A 25,011-nucleotide genomic window follows, 5' to 3' on the forward strand; every position below is an offset into this window, starting at 1 on the left:
GGAGTCCAAGTGTGTAGAAAGGCCCCTCAGATTTCTCATTTGCTATTTTCCGACGAAAGTATCATTTTCTACAAAGCTTCCATGGAGGAGAGCAACTGAGTGATCAACATTTTGTCGAATTATGAAAAGGATTCGGGACAAAAATTGAATAGGAAAAAACCTCGCTCTTTTTTAGTAAAAACACGAAAAGAGAGGTGCAAGAAGGCGTAAAAAATGTCTTTGGGGCACAAATTATACAGTAGCACGAAAAATATTTGGGGCTGCCCTCAATGATAGGAAAAGGAAAAAAGAAAGCCTTTAATCGATTGAAGGACCAAGTGGGAAAAAGGATAGCCAGATGGAAGGGAAAACTATTATCAAATGCAGGCAAAGAAATCCTCATCAAAGCAGTGGCCCAAGCCACCCCACATACACCATGAGCTATTTTAAGCTCTCATATTCCCTATGTCAAGAGCTAAACGCTATGGTGAGTAGTTTTTGGTGGGGGCAGAAAGGTAGCAAGAGGAAAATGGTATAGGTCTCTTCGGAAAGAATGTGTACTAGGAAAGTGGATGGAGGAATGGGATTCAAGGACTTGAAGGTATTTAACTAACCCTTCTTGTAAAACAGGGCTGGTGGCTGCTCCAAAATACCTCCTCCCTCCTCCACAAAGTATACAAAGCCAGGTACTTTGAGAATTCCAGCTTTATGAATGCTCAATTAGGGAAAACCCCTTCCTACGCGTGGCTTAGTATCTTCCCCCATGAAGCTAATGCTGTGTTAGGTATTCCAATCAACCCAGGCCTTCCAAAGGATTCCTTCATGGTCAAAAGTGCTTATGGTGTTGCACTCCAAGCTCTTAAAGAAGGAAAACAAGCGGGGGATAAGGGGGATTGTTCGGATAGCTCAAAAATGACCAACATTTGGAAGTCAATCTAGAAGCTTCAATGCCCAAGCAAGATTAAACACTTCATGTGGAGGGCTTGCAAGAATATTCTACCCACGAATCATTGCTTGGCTAGAAGGAAAGTGACGACTATGGATGGTTGTGTGTTTTGTGGCTTAAGCGAAACTTCAGGTCACACTCTATGGAGTTGCAAAGCAACTACTGAGGTGTGGAAGGAATTGGGCATAAAACTCCCTAACAGGATTTCACCACACAGAGATTTCATCAATGTAGTGTGGTTGATGAGGGAGTTTTCCACGGATGTTGACCGGGAGTTGTTTGGGACTTTGGCCTAGGGAATATGGAAAAATCAAAACCTCGTCCACCATGAAGGTAGGTGCAAATTGGCTAAAACCATAGCTAGGGAAGCAGCCAACTACATGGAGGAATTTCAACAAGGTAATGTTCCAGTTGCCACCAATCCCAGACAGTTAGGTCAGATCAAAACACGGTGGCGCCCCCCTAGATGCGGGTGGTACAAGATTAACACTGACAAAGCTGTATTCAAAGATGCAGGGCACTGCGGTGTGGGAGTGGTAATCCGAAATGAGCAAGGACAATTGATGGGTGCAATGTGTAAGAAAATACCCTTCCCACTGGGGGCTCTAGAGGTGGAAGCAAGAGCTGCGAAAGAAGGAACTATTTTTGCAAGGGACCTTGGCCTTGGGGAAGTGATTGTGGAAGGTGATGCTTCAATTGTAACGTCTGCTCTCTCAAAACCTAACCATACACCAAGCTCAATCCAAAAATTTGTGGAAGGTGCTAGAACGTGGTTGAAGGCTTTTAAGGCGTGGAAGACAAACCATGTCTATAGACATAGTAATATTGCAGCCTATTTGCTTGCTAGGCATGCTTGTAATGTTTCTGATAGTGTAATATGAGTGGGGTATTGCTAGGCATGCTTGTAATGTTTCTGATAGTGTAATATGGGTTGAGGATACCCCACCCATGATTGTTGTCCAAATCTGTATGAATGTTTTATCTATGGGCTTAAGTCCCAAGTAATGAAATTTGGTTAAGTTTGATTATCAAAAAAAAAAAAATACTGAGCACCCCTTCTATTTTTATATATAGTTATAAAGTCAGTTAACCCGCCGACTTTGAAAAAAAAAAATCTTCCTTTAACCGACAGAAAAATCTCTTCGTACAGGAGTATCTATCTTTTGAAAGTGGGGTCCACATGTCAAGCATATAATAAGTGCGTTAACCAAATATCTTCCTACAAACTATTTGCATATGACTAGCTCTACTGGTGTCAGCTAGAGACGCATGATCTGATCTGTTATGCATACGCATACCAAACATATATTGGTTCACTCACTATATTCACACGATGCATATGAAACATATGTTCACCAAACATATATGTTGGTTCACCACGCACATAATTTGAACTTGCAAACACGAGACCCTGTCGGCAAGCCTTGAGTTCAGTTGTAACAAACTCATTCCTAGATTTAGTTCAATTGAGGTACCATCAAAAAAACTTGCGGCACTAACTTTTTATTCTAACCAAAGTTGAGTCTCAACGCTTCAAATTTGAAAAGTTACTGGTGCAAAAAACGTGCTACTTGAAAATATTTTGGTCAAAATTTCCACTTTTCCTAGCTGTTTTCACTAGTTTTCTTTGTTCGTTTGGTGTTCTCGTGCTTGAAGCCTTCCAAATTGGATATTTTTTCTTTTAAAACTGACCTTCTAAATTATTTTAGAGTTCATCTTAATCTAAAAGTTGATGGTTAATTTTTCAATTTTATAAATTTTTCTTTAAATTTTTTAATTTAAAAAATTCAATTAATGATTAAAAAATATTTTTCAGATTTTTTTTTTTCAAAAAATCTTAACAAAAGTTAACGGAAATGTCTTAATTGAATAAATCTCGAACTTAGAAGTCTGAAATGAACGAAAGTAAAGTTTTTTTTTTTTTTTGAGAAGAGAACGAAAGCAAAGTTAGAGTACTGAAATGAAATCCAAAAAAATTTAGAGTGTCAATTTTGCATTTTAGTTTTTTTTTTCTTTTTATATAACACTATTTAATGACAATTTGATTGCAGTCAAAACGATGATAAAATTTTGTGACACAGCAAAAATTTCCTAGTGTTTGGGTAGTTTTTTTTTAATAACAATTTTGCAATATCAAGCTCCATTTTGAACCCGATATCGACTCGTGATCAAAACTTTTAAAGAGATCTTCATCTTCTTCAATGTGAAACTTCACTCGTCTCAGTTGGACAGTTGTAGTTTTGGTCTCCTTTTGATTAAGACTTGCTCAATCTTAATCAAAATATTATGGGTTGCAAATTTGGATGTGGGCTTGTGGAATTTGATTTTTTTTTGCTTTTTTTTTTTTTTTTTGTTATCTTTTTTGGCTCAATCAAACCTTTTCAAACTCATCAGCCGTTGGGAGCTTCCTTTGTACTCTCGAGGCAAAGTACTAAAAGGTTGAATTTTCCCATATGCTTTGTGTGCTTGTTGGGCATGCAGGTTTATCTTTTGTTTAATTACTTGATTCAGACAAACTGTTTTCACATAGTGCTTTGTTTGTTTGAATGTTAGATATTGCTTGAGACTTGGGTGAATATTTTGTCCTGTGGCACCGTACACCACAACGGTAATGTCAAAATGGCAAAAGATACTCGTTCATTTCATATAAATAGTATTATAATACTGTAGTAAATATTGAAAACTAAAAACTTAAAAATACTGTAGTAAATAATTATAATTTTTAAATATGTAAATAGTATCGTGGGACTTATTTTTAATGAAAAATTATTTGTGGGTTCATAAACAGTAAAATTTGTGTAAAAAAAAAAATCTGCTTTGACATGAGGAAACATTAATTTGTTGAGGAGGAATAATGGGTCTTTTTTGGAACAATTCTTGGAGTCTTGCCCTGATTTTTTGTACACACACTAAGAAAAATCCAACCTTCAACATGTCAAAATATGGAGGCCAAATTCAACATATTTTATTTTTTATGATTTTCGGAAGGCAAAAAATAGGAAAAATCATAAAAAATTCGAAAACGCTCGGAACACTGAACCGCTTTTTGGAATCCTCCTCTAAAATCATGGAATGAATTTAGGAACACAAAAATGGAATGCGGTTACTGTTTAATAAACAGTAACTATAACAATAATAATAGTAAAAAAATAAATAAATAAACTGAAAGTTTGAAACCTGTGAATTTTTTTTTTTTTTTTTTTTTTTTTCGCAAACATGCGTTTCAGCAAATCAGCCCAAGCCAAACGGGCACTTATAGCATAAGAAAATTTAGGGCTTGAATTCTTGACTTTCTTACAGGCCGACATATAAAATCTTTGAAGACATCAAATCAATAGGGCTGGATTCCTTATCAGTACCATGGGAGGTGACTGGTGAGGACCACATTTGTCTTCTTTTCAGGCTATCACAATCAAAGTGCCTCCATCGCATTCCTTGGCAGACTATCAACAATTTGCAGCCCATCTTCTGAAGCAATCACTGCTGTGCACCTGTAGTTCAAATATAAATGGAAGAGAAATTATTATGTTAAACCAAATTTTTTTAAAGAAATAATCAATAGTTTATGCTAATGTATATCCTGAACAATTACAAACTACGCGGAGAGTTCAAGAAGAAAAGAAAACAAAAAAGAAAAAGGATGTTGACATGTGTGAGTGGCAATTGGCAAGACAGAAAGGTGCACTGAAAAACTGAATGCAACATGAAAAGTTGTAAATGTTGCCTTGAAAACAAGATGAAATGAAATTACTGAGATTGTCTGGAAATTTGTTCGTTGGCATTGAGGACATGATCTGCCTCAAAGGTACAACAAGGATAGGTTCAGAATGAAAATGTGTCGGTACTAAATCCGTGCAGTTGGGAAGAGGTAGCTGTAGCCAGAGAAGAGTAACCATGATTTATGTTGCCACTTTAACTAATTCAACATAAAACAATATTGGATGTTTTCTCTCTCCCTTGTAGGAGTTCTTTTCTCTCGTTGAAACCTCTGTCGAGCCTTATCTCCCTGCCTCTCCGTTTTCTGGGTTTTCCCTTTGGTTTTATACCACTTGTCTCTCCCTTGACACTGGCATGGAACATTCAGTGGTTGAGGGACTGCTTAACCTCCGCCTCACCAAGGAGGAAGAGGAAGAAATCACCATCACAACCAAGAGTAGAGCGGACCTGTTAGAGGAATGTTCTCTGAGCCTTTTTGGTCGCCTTCTCACTGATAGACATCAGAATCAGAGGGCCTTAAAAAATACGCTGAGATCCGCGTGGAAAATGGGTTCAGATCTGCAGATTGTGGAAGTTGGAAACAACATTTTGCAGTTCAAGTTCAACTCCGAATTCCAGCTTCAATGGGTTGAACGAAATGGGCCTTGGAACTTCGAAAATAACCTTCTGCTGTTGTGCAGATGGCGAAAAGGTTTGTCAGCTTCAAACATCATTTTCACGCATTCTCCTTTTTGGGTTCAGATCTGGGGATTACCTTTTGAGCATATGTCCCTAGATGTGGGTAAGGAGCTTGGTAACAGTCTGGGAAAATTTATCGAATCAGACCGAAGAACAGGGCACTCGGACCAAGCAAAATTCATGCGGATTCGTGTGGATCTTCAGCTGGACAAGTCACTCAGACGTGGAGGAAGGGTTGCGAGTGCTGACGGCGAGAGATTTTGGGTTAGTTTCAAGTACGAGAGGCTACCCGTTTTCTGTTTTTTATGCGGTCGGCTGGGACATGATGACAAACGCTGCCATGAGTGCAAGGATTACCAAAATGCTTCAAGGCAATATGGTGACTGGCTTCGTGCCTATGGAAACTCAAAAGCCGTGGAGGATAAATCGAGGTCCACTAGCAGTGATGGTGGCGGAGAAGGACGTCATGGAAATGAAATGGAAGACTATACCCACACCACGGCAAGAAATTCTTCTACCTCAGTGATGGAGGGCGATAACGGAAGTAATGGTGGTGGAAGCACTGTTGGTCCGAGAAATATAGGGGAAAGAGCTGAGGGATCTACTAAGAGGGTCAGCGCCGCCAGGTCAGAGAAGACACAAGTTGAAGAAACCCTAAGGGATGGAGACTATCCCGCACGTGCGGGGCGACCTGACCCTGATAATTCAATGGCACGTGCTGCTTCTTTTACCCCTCCTACCGTGCCCTCAAATGATTTGGGCCCAGCAAAGACAAATGAAGACGCTTTTTCACTTGTGGGCCAGAAAGTCCAAGAAGAAAAGGATTTTATGGAGGTATCTAGTCCTATAAAGCCCACTCCTCAGCCTGTTTTTATTAGTAAGCTCGAATTGGGATCTTTGATAAAAAGCACGGGCCAAGTATCAGAGAAAAAACCCAAGGCTAAGGTCCAATTGAAAAAAATAGCCAGGGAGAAAGGGAGAGCCAAAGACTCGAAGTCTGAAGTGCAACTAATACCAGTAGGCTCTAAACGCACGGGGAAACTAATTTTTGAGGAAGAAGTGGAAAATCTCTGCTCTAAGAAAAGATGCACAGAGGCAGGTACATTCCACCTAACCCCTGATGAGAGATCGGCGGTGGCTGCTTTGCAGCACCGCCGGGAGCAATGAATCCGCTAAGTTGGAACTGTCGGGGGCTTGGGAACCCCCGGTCAATCAAAGCGCTGCATGATATGGTGCGACGCTGGAAGCCCAAGATTGTCTTCCTCATGGAGACAAAGTCGAAAATAAAACGGATGGAGAAAATTAAAAACAGAATTGGTTTCGCAAACGGCCTTATTGTCCCTAGCAGTGGTCGTAGTGGTGGTGTGGCTATGTTGTGGACCCGGGATGTTAACTTGGATATCAACAGCTATTCGGGAAATCATATAGATGCAATTGTCAGGGAGACTGATGGAAACTTTCAATGGAGGATTACTGGCTTCTATGGTCACCCGGAAACTCACCGCAGGTATGAGTCTTGGCGCCTTCTTGCTTTTTTACATAGTCAATTTCAACTACCATGGCTTTGTCTAGGAGATTTTAATGAAATTTTATCTATAACTGAAAAAGAAGGGGGTGTCACTCGTTCCCAACAACATATGGAGGGTTTTAGGAATGTAGTTAATTTTTGTGAATTCATGGATTTGGGCTATAGAGGGGCTGATTTCACCTGGTGCAATATGCAAGATGGTGAGAATAGAATCCAATTGAGGCTAGACAGAGCTCTTGCCAACACTGAGTGGATTGGGAAATTTGATGGGATGAGAGTTTACCATCTCGTAGACTCAACGTCCGACCATTGTGCTTTACTCCTTACTGATACCCCTCCCCACCGCGTATCCAATGCCAAACGCTTCCACTTTGAAGCCTTGTGGACAAAGAACGAGGAATGTAGGAACATTATTGAATCTTCATGGGGGATGGGGGTGGATTTGAGTACACCAGAAGGTATTATGGAGAATTTAAAGCGCTGTGCCTCAGAATTAACTAGCTGGAGCACCATGGTTTATGGTCACATCCCTAAGAAAATACAATCCAAACGAAATACCCTGAGCGCTCTTACACAGCAAGATAAAAATGGTGAGTTGAGCACTGAGATTAGAAACCTTAGAAGGGAGCTGAATGAGCTGTTAGAAGATGAGAAATTATATTGGGGTCAAAGAGCCAAGGCACATTGGCTAAGGGAGGGAGATAGGAACACAAAATTTTTCCACGCCCATGCCTCGGAAAGACGTAAACAAAACATAATCTTGGGTTTATGGGATGAACATGGCAGGTGATGTGATGAGAAGGAAACCATTGCCTGGGCAGCTGTAGACTATTTTGAAAATATATATTCTACTGCTTTCCCCACTCGGATTGAAGATGTAGTTAATGCCATCCCCACCAAGGTGACGGAGGATATGAATGAGAGTTTATCTCGTGATTTTACTAGAGAAGAAGTGGCTACTGCCTTTAAGCAAATTCACCCCACCAAAGCCCCTGGGCTCGACGGTATGTCGGCTATCTTCTATCAGAAATATTGGAGTATTGTTGGGAATAGTGTTACTAATATGGTCTTGAATGTCCTCAACAATAACTTACCCATGACTGAAATCAATAAAACCAACATTTCCCTTATCCCAAAAACAAGCAGCCCAAAGAAAATGACTGATTTTAGACCCATAAGCCTTTGCAACGTAATTTACAAGCTTATCTACAAAACTTTGGCTAACAGACTTAAGAACCTTCTCCCCCATATCATTTCTGAGAACCAAAGTGCTTTCACCCCGGATCGCCTCATTACGGACAATGTGTTGGTGGCTTTTGAATTAATGCACTACCTAAATCACAAAACAGCTGGTAATGAGGGTTATATGGCTGTCAAACTTGATATGAGCAAGGCTTTTGATAGGGTTGAGTGGGGCTTTATTAAAAGGGTTATGGAGAAGCTTGGTTTCTGCTCTAAATGGGTGAGTCTCATTATGCAATGCATTACTTCAGTCTCCTTTTCTGTTTTGGTAAATGGGGTGGCTCATGGAAACATCACCCCTTCTAGGGGTCTACGCCAGGGTGACCCCCTCTCTCCGAGCCTTTTTCTTCTCTGTGTGGAGGGCCTTTCAGCTATTATTTATGAGGCGACAAGGAATCACTCTCTTATGGGTATCTCTATTTCTCGGGGTTGTCCAAATATTACTCATCTCTTCTTTGCCGATGATAGCATTCTCTTCTGCAAGGCTAAACTTGAAGAATGTCAGGAGCTTGTACAAATCTTCCAGAGATATGAGGATGCTTCAGGCCAGAAAATTAACACCGATAAATCCTCGGTGTTTTTCAGCCCAAATACTCATCAGGACACAAGGGATGAAATTTTTGCCATTTTGGGGCCAATGCAAGACTCAAGGCATTCAAGATATCTTGGACTTCCGTCTTTCATTGGAAGATCAAAAAACCAGGTCTTTTCCATTCTCAAGGAGCGGGTTGGGCAAAAACTTGCTGGGTGGAAGGGCAAGTTACTTTCTATGGGGGGAAAGGAAATCCTAATTAAGGCGGTAGCCCAAGCGATCCCTACCTACACTATGAGCTGTTTTCAGCTCCCCCAGGGACTTTGTGAAGATCTTGAAAGCATGATGAGGAATTTTTGGTGGGGCCAAAAGCATCAAGAAACTAAAATGGCTTGGGTTGGTTGGAAGCGAATGTGCTCTTCTAAGACTAATGGAGGTATGGGCTTCCGCAACTTGCAAGCATTTAATCTAGCCATGTTGGCAAAGCAAGCTTGGCGAATCCTAACAAACCCAACCTCTCTTATTGCCCGGGTCCTCAAAGCTCGATATTTTCCTTCCGGTGACATCCTTACTGCAACTCTTGGCTCTAACCCATCCTATTCTTGGAGAACCATTTTTCACAGCCTTGGGGTCATTAGAAAGGGAACCCGGTGGCGTGTGGGCAATGGTAAACAAGTTCACATATGGGATGACAAATGGCTCCCCACCCCCACCACACACAAGGTCATAACTCCCCCAAACAATCTCCTAACCTTCCCCTTGGTCTCATCCCTCATTGACCCGACCACAAAATGGTGGAGAGTTGAAGTCATAAATACAACCTTTCTGCCCTTTGAAGCTGAAACAATCCTAAGGATTCCTCTCAGCCGAAGCTTGCCTGAAGACAAATTAATATGGATGGGGAATAAGAGGGGTGAGTTCACCATTAAAAGTGCCTACCATTTTGCCCACTGCTTGATTGAAGAAAAAGATGACGTGGAAAGTTCACTGGGGGATCCTCTCAAACCCCTTTGGAAGCGTTTATGGCTCCTCAACCTTCCGGCCAAGATTAAAATCTTTGCCTGGAGGGCTTGTGTCAACAGGCTGCCCACTAAGGAAAAATTGTGCTCTCGTGGCATCAATACTAGCAACAAATGCCCAATTTGCAATGGGGAACTCGAATCTATTCATCATGCTTTGTTATATTGTGAGTTTGCTATTCGGGTTTGGAGACTTTGGGCTGATGGACTGCAACTGATCCAAAGGAATTTTTGGATTTTTTCTGACTTAGCCTTGTTCATCCTTGCACACAAGTCTTCTCAAGATTTAGAATTGTTCTTTACTGTTGCTTGGGCAATCTGGTATAATAGAAATAGATCTACCCATGAAGACATATGTTCACCCCCCTTGCAGGTTTGGCAGATGGCTAGAAGTTCTATTGAAGATTTTTCTGATGCAGCAACTACTGTCCTTTCCACTCCTAGGCCGACCCTCTCTAGTTGTTGGTCCCCCCCTCCTCCTGGTGTTTTCAAGATTAATGTGGATAGGGCCTCATCAAACATTGACGGAACCTCTAACATTGGAGTCATCATCAGAGACTGCAATGGTGAAACAATCGCTGCCCTCTGCAAACCTCTTCAATCCCATTTTCCTGCAGAATTAGTAGAAGTCATAGCTTTGGAACAAGGTGTTTTGCTGGCCCAAGATCTGCAGCTCACCCGTGTAATGTTTGAAAGTGATGCACTCAATGTGATCAATGCTGTAAATGATTCTGCCATTGGGACTCCATTTGGGCACATTATTCAGGACATTGTTTAGGCCCAATCTTCTTTTTCTTTCTGCTCCTTTAGGCACCTGAACCGGGCCTTCAATTATGCAGCTCACGAGCTTGCACAGTTTGCCCGCAGGAATGGTTCTCATCAGCTGTGGAAGGGGGTCACTCCTCCTTTTTTAGTTTCATTTGTAAATGCAGACATGCTGCTCTAAATCCCTGCTTGGCAGGTTCCACTCTTTGTAATCTCTTTTCTCATTGCAATGCAATTATATTCCCTTTCAAAAAAAAAAAAAAAAACACAAAACAATATTTGAACTGCTCACATGTGATATCTAGCACACAGAACTCTTGTTTTTGCTCACGTCTTATATCCAGTGCACATAACTCTTGTTTTTATGAGATCTGAGATAGGTAGTTGATAGACAGTCTTACTCCTAATTTTCGGTGAAATTTATTGCCAAGGTCTAAGATTCATGTCCGCTCAGCAAAATTTTTTGTCTATATGATTCTAAATCGCACTTTTATAGTCTGTTTGGATTTAGGGAAAGAGAATAGAAGTAAAGTAGAGGGAAAGAGAATGGAAGTAAAGTAGAGTAAAGTAAAATTAGTTTCAAAATTAGCCTATTTTCAGCCAATTCTACTTTACTCACCTCTACTCTCCCTACAATCCAAACAAGCCATTAGAGATGTTTAGCAGATTTCTATGACAATTCGGTATTTTAACTTTTCCAATTTATTATAAAAGCGTTTCATTGGTATGAGTGGTGTGATGAAATTTGGTCACCATGATCTTAACAGGATGACATTTTTCTTTTCCTTATTTGTTATACTATTGTTTGTTTCATTAAAATTCCATGCTGAAGATAAATCACTAGAATAGCCATGCTATATTTCTCCATAGGTGTCTTTAGTTACTGAAATCAGTCAGATGTCTCTCCATGTCTTATAATTATCTCAAGAAGTATAGGAAATTTGACAAAATAGGATTTGATCAAGCTTCTAATATAATAAAAAAGAAAGGAGGAATCAGAAAAATCATGTCATTTTTTTTATAGAGTTATAGGCAAATATTGGATCATAAAGGACCATTTTAATCTCTTCAACAAATTATTAAGCCAGGTAAAGCATATAAGGTTAGGAAATTTGAGAAGCTTGAACTAGATATTCAGAAAATATGCACATACTAATATAGATAAAGCTTTGAAAAATGAACTCAAGTGGACACAATTCATGCCATTAAAAAAAAAAAAACCATGTCATGCCATGCCAAGAGATATTAAATATTACTGATCTAATCTTGTAGATTACACAAATATGACTTATAAATAATGTGATATACATTCAAAAGTATTTATCATGATTATTTTGTTAGCAAAGCTATGATGATAGTTTTTCAGTATAGAACTTTACAATTACAAAATTAAGCAGTATCATACCTGCTAGCTATCAGCCTAAAGAATTTACTGATGCATTTACGAACTTCTTTACAGGCACACACATACTTTAACTAGTTAACAGGAAAAACTTCGACTTCCTTGTTCAAAAAATGTCCAGTGTCTCGGCAATAACACTTGATTGCTTACAGTAGTCATCTAAATATTTTCAGTTTTTATGTTATACTATAAATTCTATTCATTGCAACATGTACAACCATATATCAAAAGATCACTACAACCTCATTTCATAAATAAGGCATAGGTTCTTAGGCAACATAAGTTGAAGCATATCATGTGTACCGCAATCCATCCAGAATCTAACATTTGTTTTGCAAAATATCATGATGTATTAATTCTTCAATGTGTGTGTGCATACTTTATATGTGTCGACATGTATTTGATTTGTGTGGAAACAAAGAAGAGTTTAAAAGGGAACAAGAATACTAACGGGAACTTGCTTATGACTCCATGGTCTACAACCCCATCAACTTTATCAAGGCCTTTAGCTACTTCAGCTGCATTTAAAATTCACTTAAAAAAATAGAGATTATCTAGAATGAAGAAACATGGATGAATAAATTAAAAGTTTGAACCGTCATAAATGTAAAACCCACCAAGGCTTAGAATTGGAGATGTAAATATGAGATCAAGAACATTATGTCCTTCTTTAGTGACTAATGGGTTATTACCCCCTAGTGGATCTGCTTGCCCTATAGATGGTCTCCTCCATACCTGCAATTACAAAGCAAACCCAAAAAAAGAATTTATAATTTTAATAGGAAATATTTCATTCCATAAACTACTTCCTCCTTGTCTCCTAAACAATAATGAACATTTCAAAGGTTTACTACATTGGAAGCCAAGTAACTATTGTCTGTCATGGTTTCTTCCATAGAAAAGACCATTCGTTCACCCTTTAAAAAACTAAGTTAGTCTGCCTGTCACAAATTGTTTGAGGAAGCAACTAGAAATCTCTATGGACCACATTTCCTATATGTAAGCCAACTGCTTATCGAAGTATGGTCAGGTGCAAGTCAATGTCACTGCTGCAAACCAATGAGATTTTAGGGGCTCCAACACCATATGTTACGAGTTGAATAGGAGAAGAAAATTTTATAATTTCCAATTTTTCGTAGAGAAAATAATATTCAATTTAATGATATGTATGTATGCATCAATTTAGTAACACAATTTAAGCATACCTCAGCATCACCTAAAAACAGGTCATCGATCTTTTCAGCAATTTCCATCCAGTTGAGCTGAAACATGGTTTCAAATGTCTTATTCTGGTCATTATCGCTTTGTGTGTTTGAAACCAATAATGTGTATAACTTCTTACAGATTGAACTAAAACTGGAACAGCTCCATCTAGACCACCTTTATACTGGCTTTCTGTGATCATGAATGCAAGCTTGTTGGCTGCATTTAGTACAGACTGAAAGGAAAGGGAAAAAAAATGAAAAGGGAAATTTATCAGTAAGTATCTTGAAATAAGAACTAGCCAGGAAACATGAATCCATGTGAACTCAAAATTTTCAGAGAGAGAACATTATACTTTACAGAAATAACTTAAATGGTTTCTAAAAATTTCCCATGCTAAAGCACAAGTTGGAGAGCCCCATTGAAACAGGAAACATAACAGTATTGTGCTCACCTTCTCTTGGAGTATTGACTCCTCACCTTGTAATCTCCGGCGTCCAATGACAGCAACAAGTGTTCCTTCTTCTATAATATCAGCATCATCAAATGCAAAATCAATCTACAAAATATCAAATTATAAGTGATAACTTACTAAGTCTTAAATTTTAAAGATATCATAATTATCATGCACTCAGACACATGCAGTGACATTGGTCAAGGAAACTGCTCATAAATCTCTGAAACTAGTAAGCAAAGTTTCAAAAGAATGGAATCTCACTTGCACTTCTCATAAGAATTTTAACTCCTTTATGAACTTGTCATGTGTCAATCTGTGTGTTAATTTTTTTTTTAAAGAATTATACCTAAAAAAGAGGAAAGACAATTGAAAAATATTCCAGTCCACTGCAGTATTTGCTTTGGAAAAATTCACTAGGATATGTCTACACAATGTGTATGTTCAAACTATCATGCAAGATAATACTCACAAAACATAATAAAAAGGAAACTGATTTTATGTTTAAAATTTGTGCACACTTGAGAACAATCTTGGTACTGATTTAATGGAATTCCTGCCTTTGCAGCTTCACTTGCACTTCCAACGGACCTGAAGAAGAAGAAGAAGATATATGTGATAACAGAAACTGAAAAGAAGAAAATGCTTTGCACAAGGCCAAGACAAGAAGGAAATATACATACAAACATTATACAACCTAGCTGAGAGCATAGAAATGAACCAAGGCAAAGTAGAATAGAAACGAAGCATCTTTTCTTTGAGCCATCAAGAATGAAGCTCTGCTCCAAAAATAAATGCTGGTGGAATGAATAGAATCATTCAGTGCACTGCATGGTTTTTATCTCATCCTGAATGCAAATAATGGAGCAGCTTGTGGATGAATTAAGTTGTTTTATTTGCACCATTTAATGAATCACAAATCAAATAGATCACAACACAATTATCTGCAGAGGAAACTTGGACCATGCAATATAATTACAACAGGACAGTCACCATAGGCAGCATAAGAACTTATTTTAGCAGACAGAAGAAATCAAAAGAGAAATGCTGCATATAAAGGGAAAAATGGAGAAATTATGTTATAATTTTTAATTACATTTCTGATCAAGTATTACCATAACCAATGACATCGAAAAGATCAAACTTACGTAGGTACCCCTACTATATCTTTCAAACCACCAGCGCGAAGTTGCTGACCCATATATTGTATGGCCATACCAGAAGCACAACCAGACCCCAACCCAATAACCATGCCGCTTCTTATGTATCTATCCACCTAGAATACACATCAGAATCACAAACCAATTTCACTTGAATTAATTCTTACATATCAGCAATCATGAATGGAAGAAACACAGACAGAGGTGCCACCCCCCCCCCCCCCCAATCCTTTGCATCCGGTTTAGTTCTAGCTACCAAAAATTGGTAGTGTGGAGAGAGTCTAAACATTCTAATCTATTGCTATTGGTTATTGTCATTTTATTTTATTTTTAATAGTTTTCATATTTCAGGCATGATTGTGGCATGTATATTATTAAACACATGTGCACATATTTTCAATGCCAATTTAACTTTTTTGGTAATATATTTCTTGGAAGTAAATTTTACAGTTGTCACATAATTTGTTTAAACCGTTTCTTTATCAATAGGTCTAATTTTGTAGGAGAATTGGTCGGAACATTTGTGATACAAGTTGGCATCAAATTTAGTGCTTTCAACGGAGAAGGAACTTTGGAGACGACACTATGAACCTATGGACTTAGGAGATTATTTTTTTTTTTCAACCACCTTGGCAGTAAGAACACCGATTTTAGAGTTGGTTTTGCTATATTAAAAAATTGAAGTGTCCTAAATACATACAGAAATTAAGAAAAAGAAGAAGCATCAGCAGTAGTTTTAAGGCTTTGAGGTGTTTGTTGAAATGAGTTTGTTAATATTGAGCTGCATATGCATATAACAAGTGTTTGTCTATCTTTTGTGTTAGAAAAATTTGGTCGCTTTTTAATTTTTTGTTTTTTCCAATATTGGTCGGTGAATAAGTTAATGTACAGAGAGATTGAGGCTAAATAAAATTTTCGTATTGGAACTTTTTTTTCATCAATTTTTGGTTTATTTTTCCCCTTTCTTCTTCTTCTTCCATTTCTGTTTATATTTTTTATAAAATAATCTTGAGTTTGAATCTAGAAAATTCTACAAGTATTTAACTTAGAGAGTACAGTTATGTGTAAGTTCAAAATAGCATAAATTTGTTTTTACTTGCTTGCCCATTTTGATAACAACATAAGGATCACTACATCTGACATCCTTGACTGCAAGTTTTACCCCTCTATGGACATGAATCCTAAGTAGACCCAAAGGCTCTCCATCTCGGGGGGAAAAAAATTAAAATTTTTGACCAAAAAAAAAAAAAAACTGTAGAACACAAAAGAAATGAAAGGACTTGTTGCCTTAGGCAGAGTGGAGAACTAGTTGACAAAATAGTTAGATACTATCAAAGTCTAACACAATTGTGCATATTTATAACCAAAGAAAGAAGACTAGGAACCAACTCCTAGGTTTGGCAAGTTGCAATATTTTATACTGTTCATAAATAGTGTAACAACCAGTGAGTTCTAGAAGTAATTTTAATTTGATGGGTAAAAATCAAAATACATGCATAAAGGATACAGTCACAGTTCAGTGGGATTGAGTTGTTTTTTTCAAACTTATTACTTGTTTGTCCAAGCTTGATTGAAGCAACTAAAAGAAGACAATGTCATAAATTATATGGCTTAGTCTCAAATCCTAGTAAACAAGCCTTACTTACATTGAGGAGTTAGTGAGGGGGTATGGATTTTGCTAAAAGCCCATAAAAGAGGGGGTATGAATTTTTATTGTTTAGTGAGAACAATTCCCTCGCTAGAGCTAGTGAGGTACCTTCATGGCTAAGGGATCCGTTTCTTCTTTTGTGGGTCTTGCTTAGGGTTTTTTTAGTAATCATACTAGATAGGTTCTTTGGATGGTTTGGAGAAGAAGAATTTGAGAGAGACGAAACTGAAGAGAGAAGTGTAGACTATAGAAAAATGAGAGAAAGGAGAAGAAAGTCAGAGACTCAGAAATTGAGTACTCCCCAATCTGAAGATGGTACCATCAAAGTGGGAAAAAATAAAGGAACCATAAAATGTAACAAAAGTGCAGTTACGTATATGTTAGTACTATAATATGAGAATGATACCATCAAATGTGAGAAAAAACTTAAGAAAACCATCGAATCTAACAAAAGTATAGTAACATGTGATGTTAATACTACGCTTTGTAGACTAGTACTATAAAATGTGAGGAAAAAAATAAAGGAACCACCGAACGTGACAAAAGTACAGTCACATGTGATGTTGGTACTGCACAATGTGAGGATAGTACCATAAAATGTGAAAAAAATAAAGGAACTATCGAATGTAACAATAGTACAATCATATGTGGTGGTGATATTGCGCAATGTGTGGATGATACATCAAATGTGAGAAAAAAAAGGGAACCATAGATGTGACAAGAATATAGTCACATATGATGTTGGTACTGTGCAATGTGAGGATAGTACCATCAAATATGAGAAAAAAAAAAAAAGGAAATCATCGAATGTGACAAAATACAGTCACATGTGATGTTGGTACCGCGTAATGTGAGGTTGGTACCATAAAATGTGAGGAAAAAAAATAAGGGAACCACCGAATGTAACAAAATTATAGTCACATATGACGTTGGTATTGCGCAATGTGAGACTGTACCATAAAATGTAGGAAAAAAAAAGGGACCACAGAATGTGATAAAAGTACAATCACAAATGATATTGGTACTGCGTCATGTGAGAATAATACCATAAAATGTGAAAAAAAAAAAAAAACAAACAAGGAAATTACCGAATGTGATAAAATATAGTCACATGTGATGTTAGTGCAGCATAATATGAAGATGGTACATCAAATGTGAAAAAAAAAAAAAAAAACCACCAAAAGTGACAAAAGCACAGTCACATGTGATGTTGGTATTGCGCAATGTGAAGATAGTATCATCAAATGGGAGAAAAAAAAAGAGAACAACTGAATTGACAAAAGTACAATCACATGTGATGTTAGTACTGCACAATGTGAGGATGATATATCAAATGTAAGAAAAAAAATGAGGGAACCACTAAATGTGACAAAAGTACTGTCACATGTGATGTTGGTACTATGCAATATGAGGCTGGTACCATAAAATGTGAGGAAAAAAAAGGAAACACGAATGTGATAAAAGTACAGTCACATGTGATATTTGCACTATGCAATGTGAGAATAATACTATAAATGTGAAAAAAAAAAAAAAAAAAAAAGAACTACCAAATGTGATAAAAGTAAATCACATGTGATGTTAGTACTGTGCAATATGAGGATAGTACCATCAAATGTGGGAAAAAAAAAATAAAAGAACCATCAAATGTGGCAAAATACAGTTACATGTGATGTTGGTATTATACAATTGAGGATGGTACTATCAAATATGAGAAAAAAATAAATGAACTATTGAATGTGACAAAAGTACAGTCACATGTGATGTTGGTACTGCACAATGTGAGGATGATACCATCAAATGTGAGGATAGTACCATCAAATGTGAGAAAAAATAAGGGAACAGCTGAATGTGAAAAAAGTACAATCACATGTGATGTTGGTACAATACAATGTAAGGATAGTACATCAAATATGAGAAAAAAAAATAAAGGAACCACCGAATGTGACAAAAATAAGTCACATGTGATGTTAGTACTACACAATGTGAGAATGGTACTATCAAATGTGAGAAAAAAATAAGGGAACTACTGAATGTGACAAAAGTATAATTACATGTGTTGTTAGTACTACACAATATGAGAATGTACATCAAATGTGAGAAAAAAAATAAAGGAACCACCAATGTGACAAAAGTTCACATGTGATGTTGGTACTGCATAATGTGAGGATACTACCATCAAATGTGAGAAAAAATAAGAGAACTACCAAATGTAATAAAAGTACAATCACATGTGATATTATAGTACTACACAATGTAAGGATAGTACCATAAATGTGATGTTTTGGTAACCTGATATAGCAGGTTGCCTACTAGTGGGTACTGTACCCCAAAAAAAAAGAGGGGTACTGTAGAATTACCCCCACATTGTTTGCATGCAATACAAGTTGTATTTAACTATTTATCCCATTTAAATATATAAACATTAGTCATTGGTTTTTTTCTTTTTAAAAAATCAAAATTAGCAATTAGCATTTTATTACATAAATTTATATATAGTTATAAATAACCAAATAATTATATATTATATGAAAAATANAGGTAATTTGCACTGGATAGGAGAAAAAATGTCAATTTTCCAAACACTTAAATGCAAATTTGCAATCCTATTTCTTCAATCTCCTACTCTTTGATACATTTGGCTTCTTTTTCATATTGCTTGTGAACCCATATACCATAATTCCACTAGATATGACTCAAATAACAAAAGATGACCACCAATTTTCACTTAAATCATGTGCAGTAAAATCAGAAAGAGCAATATTCAAGCCGCATTTCAGGAATTCAAACACATTTATGACAAATTTGTTAGAATATTGATGAAGTGAATAAATTAGTCATTTTCCCATTGTCTTAGGCTTTTGGAACAGGTGGGAATTTATTGAAAATCATAAAAATGGCACCAGAAAAACCATTATCTACATTTTTCTCTTCTAAAATCAAGCCACGTAAACCCTCTCTATTATGACACACAATTTTCCTACTTTCTTCCACAACAAGACATTTAGTTCACAATCCTCACTCTTAGTTATCTGCTTGTAGTTTTTATGACTTTTAGGCTGTTAATAGACTGAAATTTCACAAATGCACAACATTGACCATATATTCCAGAACAGTAAACTTTTGTTAGGATAAAACTTAGGCACAGTTTCTTAAGTTGCTGAATTAAATTCAGCCACGTGGTTACATAGTATCATTTAGTTGTCTTTGAAAAAGATAACACTATTTTTGTTGCATAGGTCAATACAATTATACAAGTATACAGCCATGAAATTGAATTCAATTGAGGTAGAATAGCACATAAGAAACTCTACAGTTTTGCCCTTTTGTTCATATTATAGGTTTGGTGGTGTCATTTGAGCTATCTAGAGCTAATTCTCAATAACACTCCATAATATTAATGAGAAAATTGATGAGAACAAGTAAAGAAACTAATTATTTACGTGAGGTTGGAGTTTATTTGGAATGGTAAATAACGAAACACAATAAATTCAAATTTCTATATATTATTTATCTTCTTCTACATTTTGATACTGGGACAGAACGATGAATGGGGTTTTGGGTTTGAATGGGGAATCAGACATACAGTGTGATGGGCTGCAAGGAGTAGAGTAGAGGCATCAGCGAGACTTGAACGAGTAACTTTGAGTAGAGAATTGTTCTTATCTCTTCGTCTTCTTCTTCTTCTTCTGCTGCTGCCAATGCCATCAAATTCAAAAGCTGAGGGAAAATGCAAAAGCTTTAGGGAAGTTGATGATGCTGATGATGAAAGTAGTGATGCCATTCCTCTTCCCAACCAGGACTATCCTTTCAGTGTTTACGTATGTAGTAGCCTTTGTTTGTACTAACGGATAAGGAACATGTTTTTCTTTTGGTCGTGGATTATGGCACTACTGGATAAGGATTTTTTTTTTAAAATTAATTTAATGAAAGAAAGAGATGATGGGACGACCAGAGTGACTTTGTTATTTGGACATTATTATAGGAGCATTCTACCCATTTAGTTTCTGCAAGTGGTGAGTCATAACTATTATCTTATTCTTTGGACGTTACTATAGTACCATTCTACCGATTCAGTTTAATGGTCTTGCCCAACCCAATGATTATTACTAGTTTTTAGTTTTTTTCCCCAATCTTGAATAAAGATTGTTTCGTTTTTCCTTTCATTAAAAAAAAAAGTAAAAAAAAGTAAAAAAAAAAGTACCTTCCCCAGGCTGGGTTGGGCCGGAGCCTAATAACTTTTATCTTGTATTGGGCTCACACTATCCAGCTCAAGCTCAAATCGGCCTAATCCAAGTTGATCCAGTACTTCGTTGTTCGTAGTTCGAGTTATTAGCTAACCTAACACACTTTGGGTTCACTAAAATAACATAAGAGCCCAATAAGGGAAATGAACCCAATAAAAACACTTTACATTGGCTTCCCTGTATATTAGCCAAAATGCCATTTAGCTACCATGCTTCTCTTAAAAGGATAGATAGCATTGTAACTTCTCCAAATAAATATTTTATATTTTGGAAAGTAGTAGAAAAGTGAATGTTTTGAAAAATAAATGAAATAATTTAAAATGAATAAAGAGAGATTAATTAAATGAAATCGAGTTAGAATTTTTTTTTTTTAGCCAAAAAAAATTAAATAGAATTTAGAGTAAAGAATAACATTGGTAGTCTACTGGTACTGGGTTAAAGACACAAGAAAAAAGAATAACATAGAGGAAGACAAACATAAAATGATAAAAGTGAAGATAAAGAAGAAAAGAAATTCAAAAGTGAGAGGGGTAGAAATCGAAGAGTTAGATTAGAAACCGTGTGGATGAGAAAATATTAAATAAAAGGGAAATTAAGTGGCAGCATGAAACTGAAATGTCAAAATAGAGACAAAGAAAGAGGTTGGGAGTAGGTGGAGATATTTGATATGAAGTGTTATGTTGTGTTATGTTTCACTTTCCAGTGGTTGATAGAATTTTTAATTTTTTTTCTTTTTTCTTTTTTCTTTCAATGTGTGTTTTCCTTATTGTACCACACATGGGTCATTCTGTCGTGCCTCCTCTTTTTTTTAAAGGAGTACGGTACCCACTTAATCTAATCCATTAATTTATTGGTGTTCTAATCTTGACCATTCATTTAATTTGAGTGGATACTGGTTACCGGTAGAACAGGTTACATATATAAACAAAAAAAAAAAAATTTCTTTTGCACTCGCACGCTTATTTCTCCCCTTCTAACTCTTCTTCCACGCCTCCTCCCTTCCAAAACAGCCGCAAGAAACCTAAACGGACTAAACAAAACCCTCTCTTTCTACGCTACTTCTCTTCCAAATCAGCCACAATAAACCTAGACGGCTACTAAACAAAAACCTAAGGAAGACTCACAAAAGAAGAAATTGAGTCTTTCAATTCTAGTCGTTCTCTGGCCTGCGACGATATTAGAGCGTTGAATCCATCAAACAGGTTTCTCTTTCTCTATTTCTCCTATTATAATTCTCGATTTTAGTCTACTTGATAAAAGTCTGATTTTGGGCGAAGAAAGTAACGAGCGAATTTGTGGGTACCTGAATACTTATTTTTTTCTATACCCAATATTGAAGAAATCTGATATTTGCCTTACTCTGCTTGAGAAATAATTTGTGGTTACTTGGTCTATTCAAAATATATTTGCTTTACTTTAATTGAACTAGGTGTGTATCTTAAGTTATATGGCCTCAATTGTATGGTCCTCACACTTGCCTATGTTTTGTGGCTATATGGATAATGTGCTACTGGTTTCAGACCTTTTAAGTTTTAATTAATATATATATATATATATAAATTATCCAGATCTACTGTAATCAGTATAACGAAGCTGCCTGAATTTTGTTTAACAATTAGTAGTTCAAACCCTACGCAGAGGTTGAGACTAAGTCAAAGTAAGAAGGAAAGACAATTGAGGTTTACAATTCTCTGCGTATTTTATATGCAATTAACTAGTTGTTGTGATAATCACTTTCAGTAAGTGCCTGCATTCAATGTCTGTTGTATTTCAAATGTATTAGACTGCACAGTTTATTACTCTTACAGATCCTTATTTACTACCATTCATGTAACCTTGATCCACATTTTCCAAACTTGGTTCCTCTAAAATATCCATTTCTTTTACACTATGTTCCGGTTTTGTTTCACCTTTTAATTGTAGTTCCTCCATATCTCAATTTTTTAGAATCCACTTCTTCAAGTATATTTCTACAATTTCTGTCCTCTTATGTTGAGATTTAACATGTTTCCCACTTTTAGTTCCTGCCCCTTCTCCATTTTTTTCTGGTGAATTTATATACGTGTAGATTTGGACAACTTTACTACCATAAAGAGGAAACAGAAAAATAACCAGTATATAACACCTTTGTCTTTCTGTGCCTTGTGAGTACCCTTCTTGTCACTAAGATCAAGTGCTGACAACATCGCTTCTGTTGCAGCCTTTGACTTCTCTTCAGCATCTTTGTAAGCCAAATCCTCTAGGCGTGCCTATAAAAAAATAATAGTACTTTGAAAACATTAAATCATAGAAAGGAAAGAAGGTAACTATATAGAATTTTCAACAAAACTGCAAGGAGAATCCAACACAAACCTACATTAATGACTTCAGCAGGGGCACCATAATTGATCGGTAGTCATAAGCAGCTACTGAATCAATTTTCTTCCCTGTCTACTGCATAACAATAGAAGTTGTCCTGATTATAGCATCAAATTTGTAAAGCTACCACAACAAACATACTAAGATTCAATCATCCTAGAGAATATAACAGTTCATCAAGCAACATATTTAATATTACAACAAACAACTTGGAAAATTTCACATGATCAAAAATTTCGCTATAAAAATTTGCTCAAGTTGGTTTGTGAACTACCCTCCTCTAGCTTGAAGAATTTCTGCATATTATTTGATTTCACACAATTTTTTGCCAAATTCTACAAGACTTGTGAGTAAATTCAGTGTGATTTTCTGAATGATTGAGGAACAATATGCATGAAATAATTATATATTATATGAAAAATACATTTAATTGGATTATTTTAGTTAATTTTTCTATTTTTACTAATTAAAAATATTTATTATATTTTAAATAATTATTAAATTAATTATGGCGTCATCATAGTTCGACCTCGGTTTAACTTCTAAAACTTTGAACATCTTCCTCTAGCAGTTCGTTAAACAATCCAAATTTGAAAACCATGATCATTTGAGAATTAAGATGGTTTGGTTATGTTCAAAATAGAACGATTAATGTATCGGTTAAAAATAGTAAAAAATTATATATCTATCAAAAAAGTAATAGATAGTATAACCAAGGTTTTCAAATCCGGATCGGACCGTACGATCCGACTCAATTAACTTTGAACCTCTATCTATTGCGGTTCTTTTAACTCAAAGAACCTCTCAATGCAAAAAAAAAAAACATGAAACCATTTGAACTGCAGCCAGACCGTATGGTTCTCTGAACCGTAGCCGGTTTTTACAGTTTATATGGTTCTATTTTTTTCAAATTTGGAACCAAATAATTTCTAAAGAAAAAAAAAATAGAGAAGAAGGAGAAGAGGAACAAAAAGACAACGAAGTAGGGGTGGCGCCATGAAGCAGTAGCTCCTTCTTCTTTCTTCCTTTTCTTCTTCTTCTTTTGTTTGTCCATCTCCACTACTCTGCAATAACTAGTCTTCTCTCCAAGTCTCTATTTTTGCTGAACATTGCTAGTAACTTTTGTTATATGTGGTTTCTCTTTCTTTGTTTTGAATTTCTTTATGAAGTTTCTTAAGCCTCCACATGACTACTAATTAGCACTTGCATTGGAAATGCTGAAGACTTTGAATTTTTGAATAAAAAATGAGTTGAATGTTTCAGTCATGACTTCTCTTTCAGCTTTGAGCAACCTTGAGCCCAACGTGATGTGACGTGACATAATCTACATGTAGTGCCAATTTGCCGCAAGTCCACAAGTTCTTATATTATAATAATTATAATTATAATAATAATAATATTATTATTATTATTATCAAGGTTTTACTAAATAACATATAAATAAATACTATATCTATATTTGCTTAAGATTTGATATTTTTTTATTTATTTTGTAAAAATTATGATATGAAAAATATATTTGAAATTTGCATTTTTATTTTAATTTGACTATTTTAGTTCATTTTTCAATTTTTAGTAATTTAATATATATATATATATATTTAAAATAATTATTAAATTAATTATGACGTCATCACAATTCGACCCTGGTTTAACCTCAGTTCGACCTTAAAAACTTGAACCTCTCTCTTTTACGATTCAATGAACAATCCAAGTTTCAAAACCTTAAGTATAACTTCAGATATAATAGAATAACGGAAAAGAATACATGTGACTAACCTAACTAATCTATTGAGAATTTATAACTAACCCTAAAAAAAAAAAAAAAAAAAAAAAAAAAAAAAAAAAACATTGAGATTAAAGGTTGATTGTTTCTTCTTCATTATTTATTTTTCTCTTTTTTTTTCTTTTTTTTTTTGGTTGTTCCTTGATATTGATATTGATATTTCCATGTTTATCTATCAACGACGAAATTCATCAAATATATAAAATATTCAGTGGGACAAATGAAATTGCTCAGGTTTTTGTAGACTTATATAAAGTTTTCAATGAATAAAGACCACGTTGTCAGAAAACAAGAAGCTATCACACTCTTAAGTGCCTGTTTGGATTGGGCAAACGGACCCTAAGTCTTAT

At 36.0% G+C, this 25,011-nt stretch overlaps 1 protein-coding gene across 1 annotated transcript; it reads right to left on the minus strand.

Moving 5' to 3' along the window:
* Positions 1 to 4,155: 4,155 nt before the first annotated feature.
* Positions 4,156 to 20,185, minus strand: LOC112007354 (probable ribose-5-phosphate isomerase 4, chloroplastic). Its single transcript, XM_024039689.2, has 9 exons — positions 19,857 to 20,185; positions 14,614 to 14,741; positions 13,987 to 14,056; positions 13,466 to 13,570; positions 13,151 to 13,246; positions 13,014 to 13,070; positions 12,426 to 12,543; positions 12,260 to 12,326; positions 4,156 to 4,416 (listed from the first exon to the last, which is right to left on the minus strand). Exons 1-9 carry the CDS (start codon positions 20,052 to 20,054, stop codon positions 4,338 to 4,340), a joined length of 918 nt encoding a protein of 305 aa, XP_023895457.1. The 5' UTR covers positions 20,055 to 20,185; the 3' UTR covers positions 4,156 to 4,337.
* Positions 20,186 to 25,011: the final 4,826 nt, after the last annotated feature.

This window comes from Quercus suber, unplaced genomic scaffold (genome assembly GCF_002906115.3).
Source record: "Quercus suber isolate HL8 unplaced genomic scaffold, Cork oak 2.0 scaffold_192, whole genome shotgun sequence".
Taxonomy (NCBI): Eukaryota; Viridiplantae; Streptophyta; class Magnoliopsida; order Fagales; family Fagaceae; genus Quercus; species Quercus suber.

Bases quoted from the DNA above. Each gene is read 5' to 3' on its own strand.
- LOC112007354 (XM_024039689.2), bottom strand. From the start codon at position 20,054: ATGGCATCACTACTTTCATCATCAGCATCATCAACTTCCCTAAAGCTT. The intron at 13,571-13,986 runs GTGTGCACAAAT...GATATTTTGTAG, and splicing joins AGTACCAAGATTGTTCTCAA to ATTGATTTTGCATTTGATGA. The intron at 4,417-12,259 runs GTTAGTATTCTT...TTTGAACTACAG, and splicing joins GGAGTCATAAGCAAGTTCCC to GTGCACAGCAGTGATTGCTT.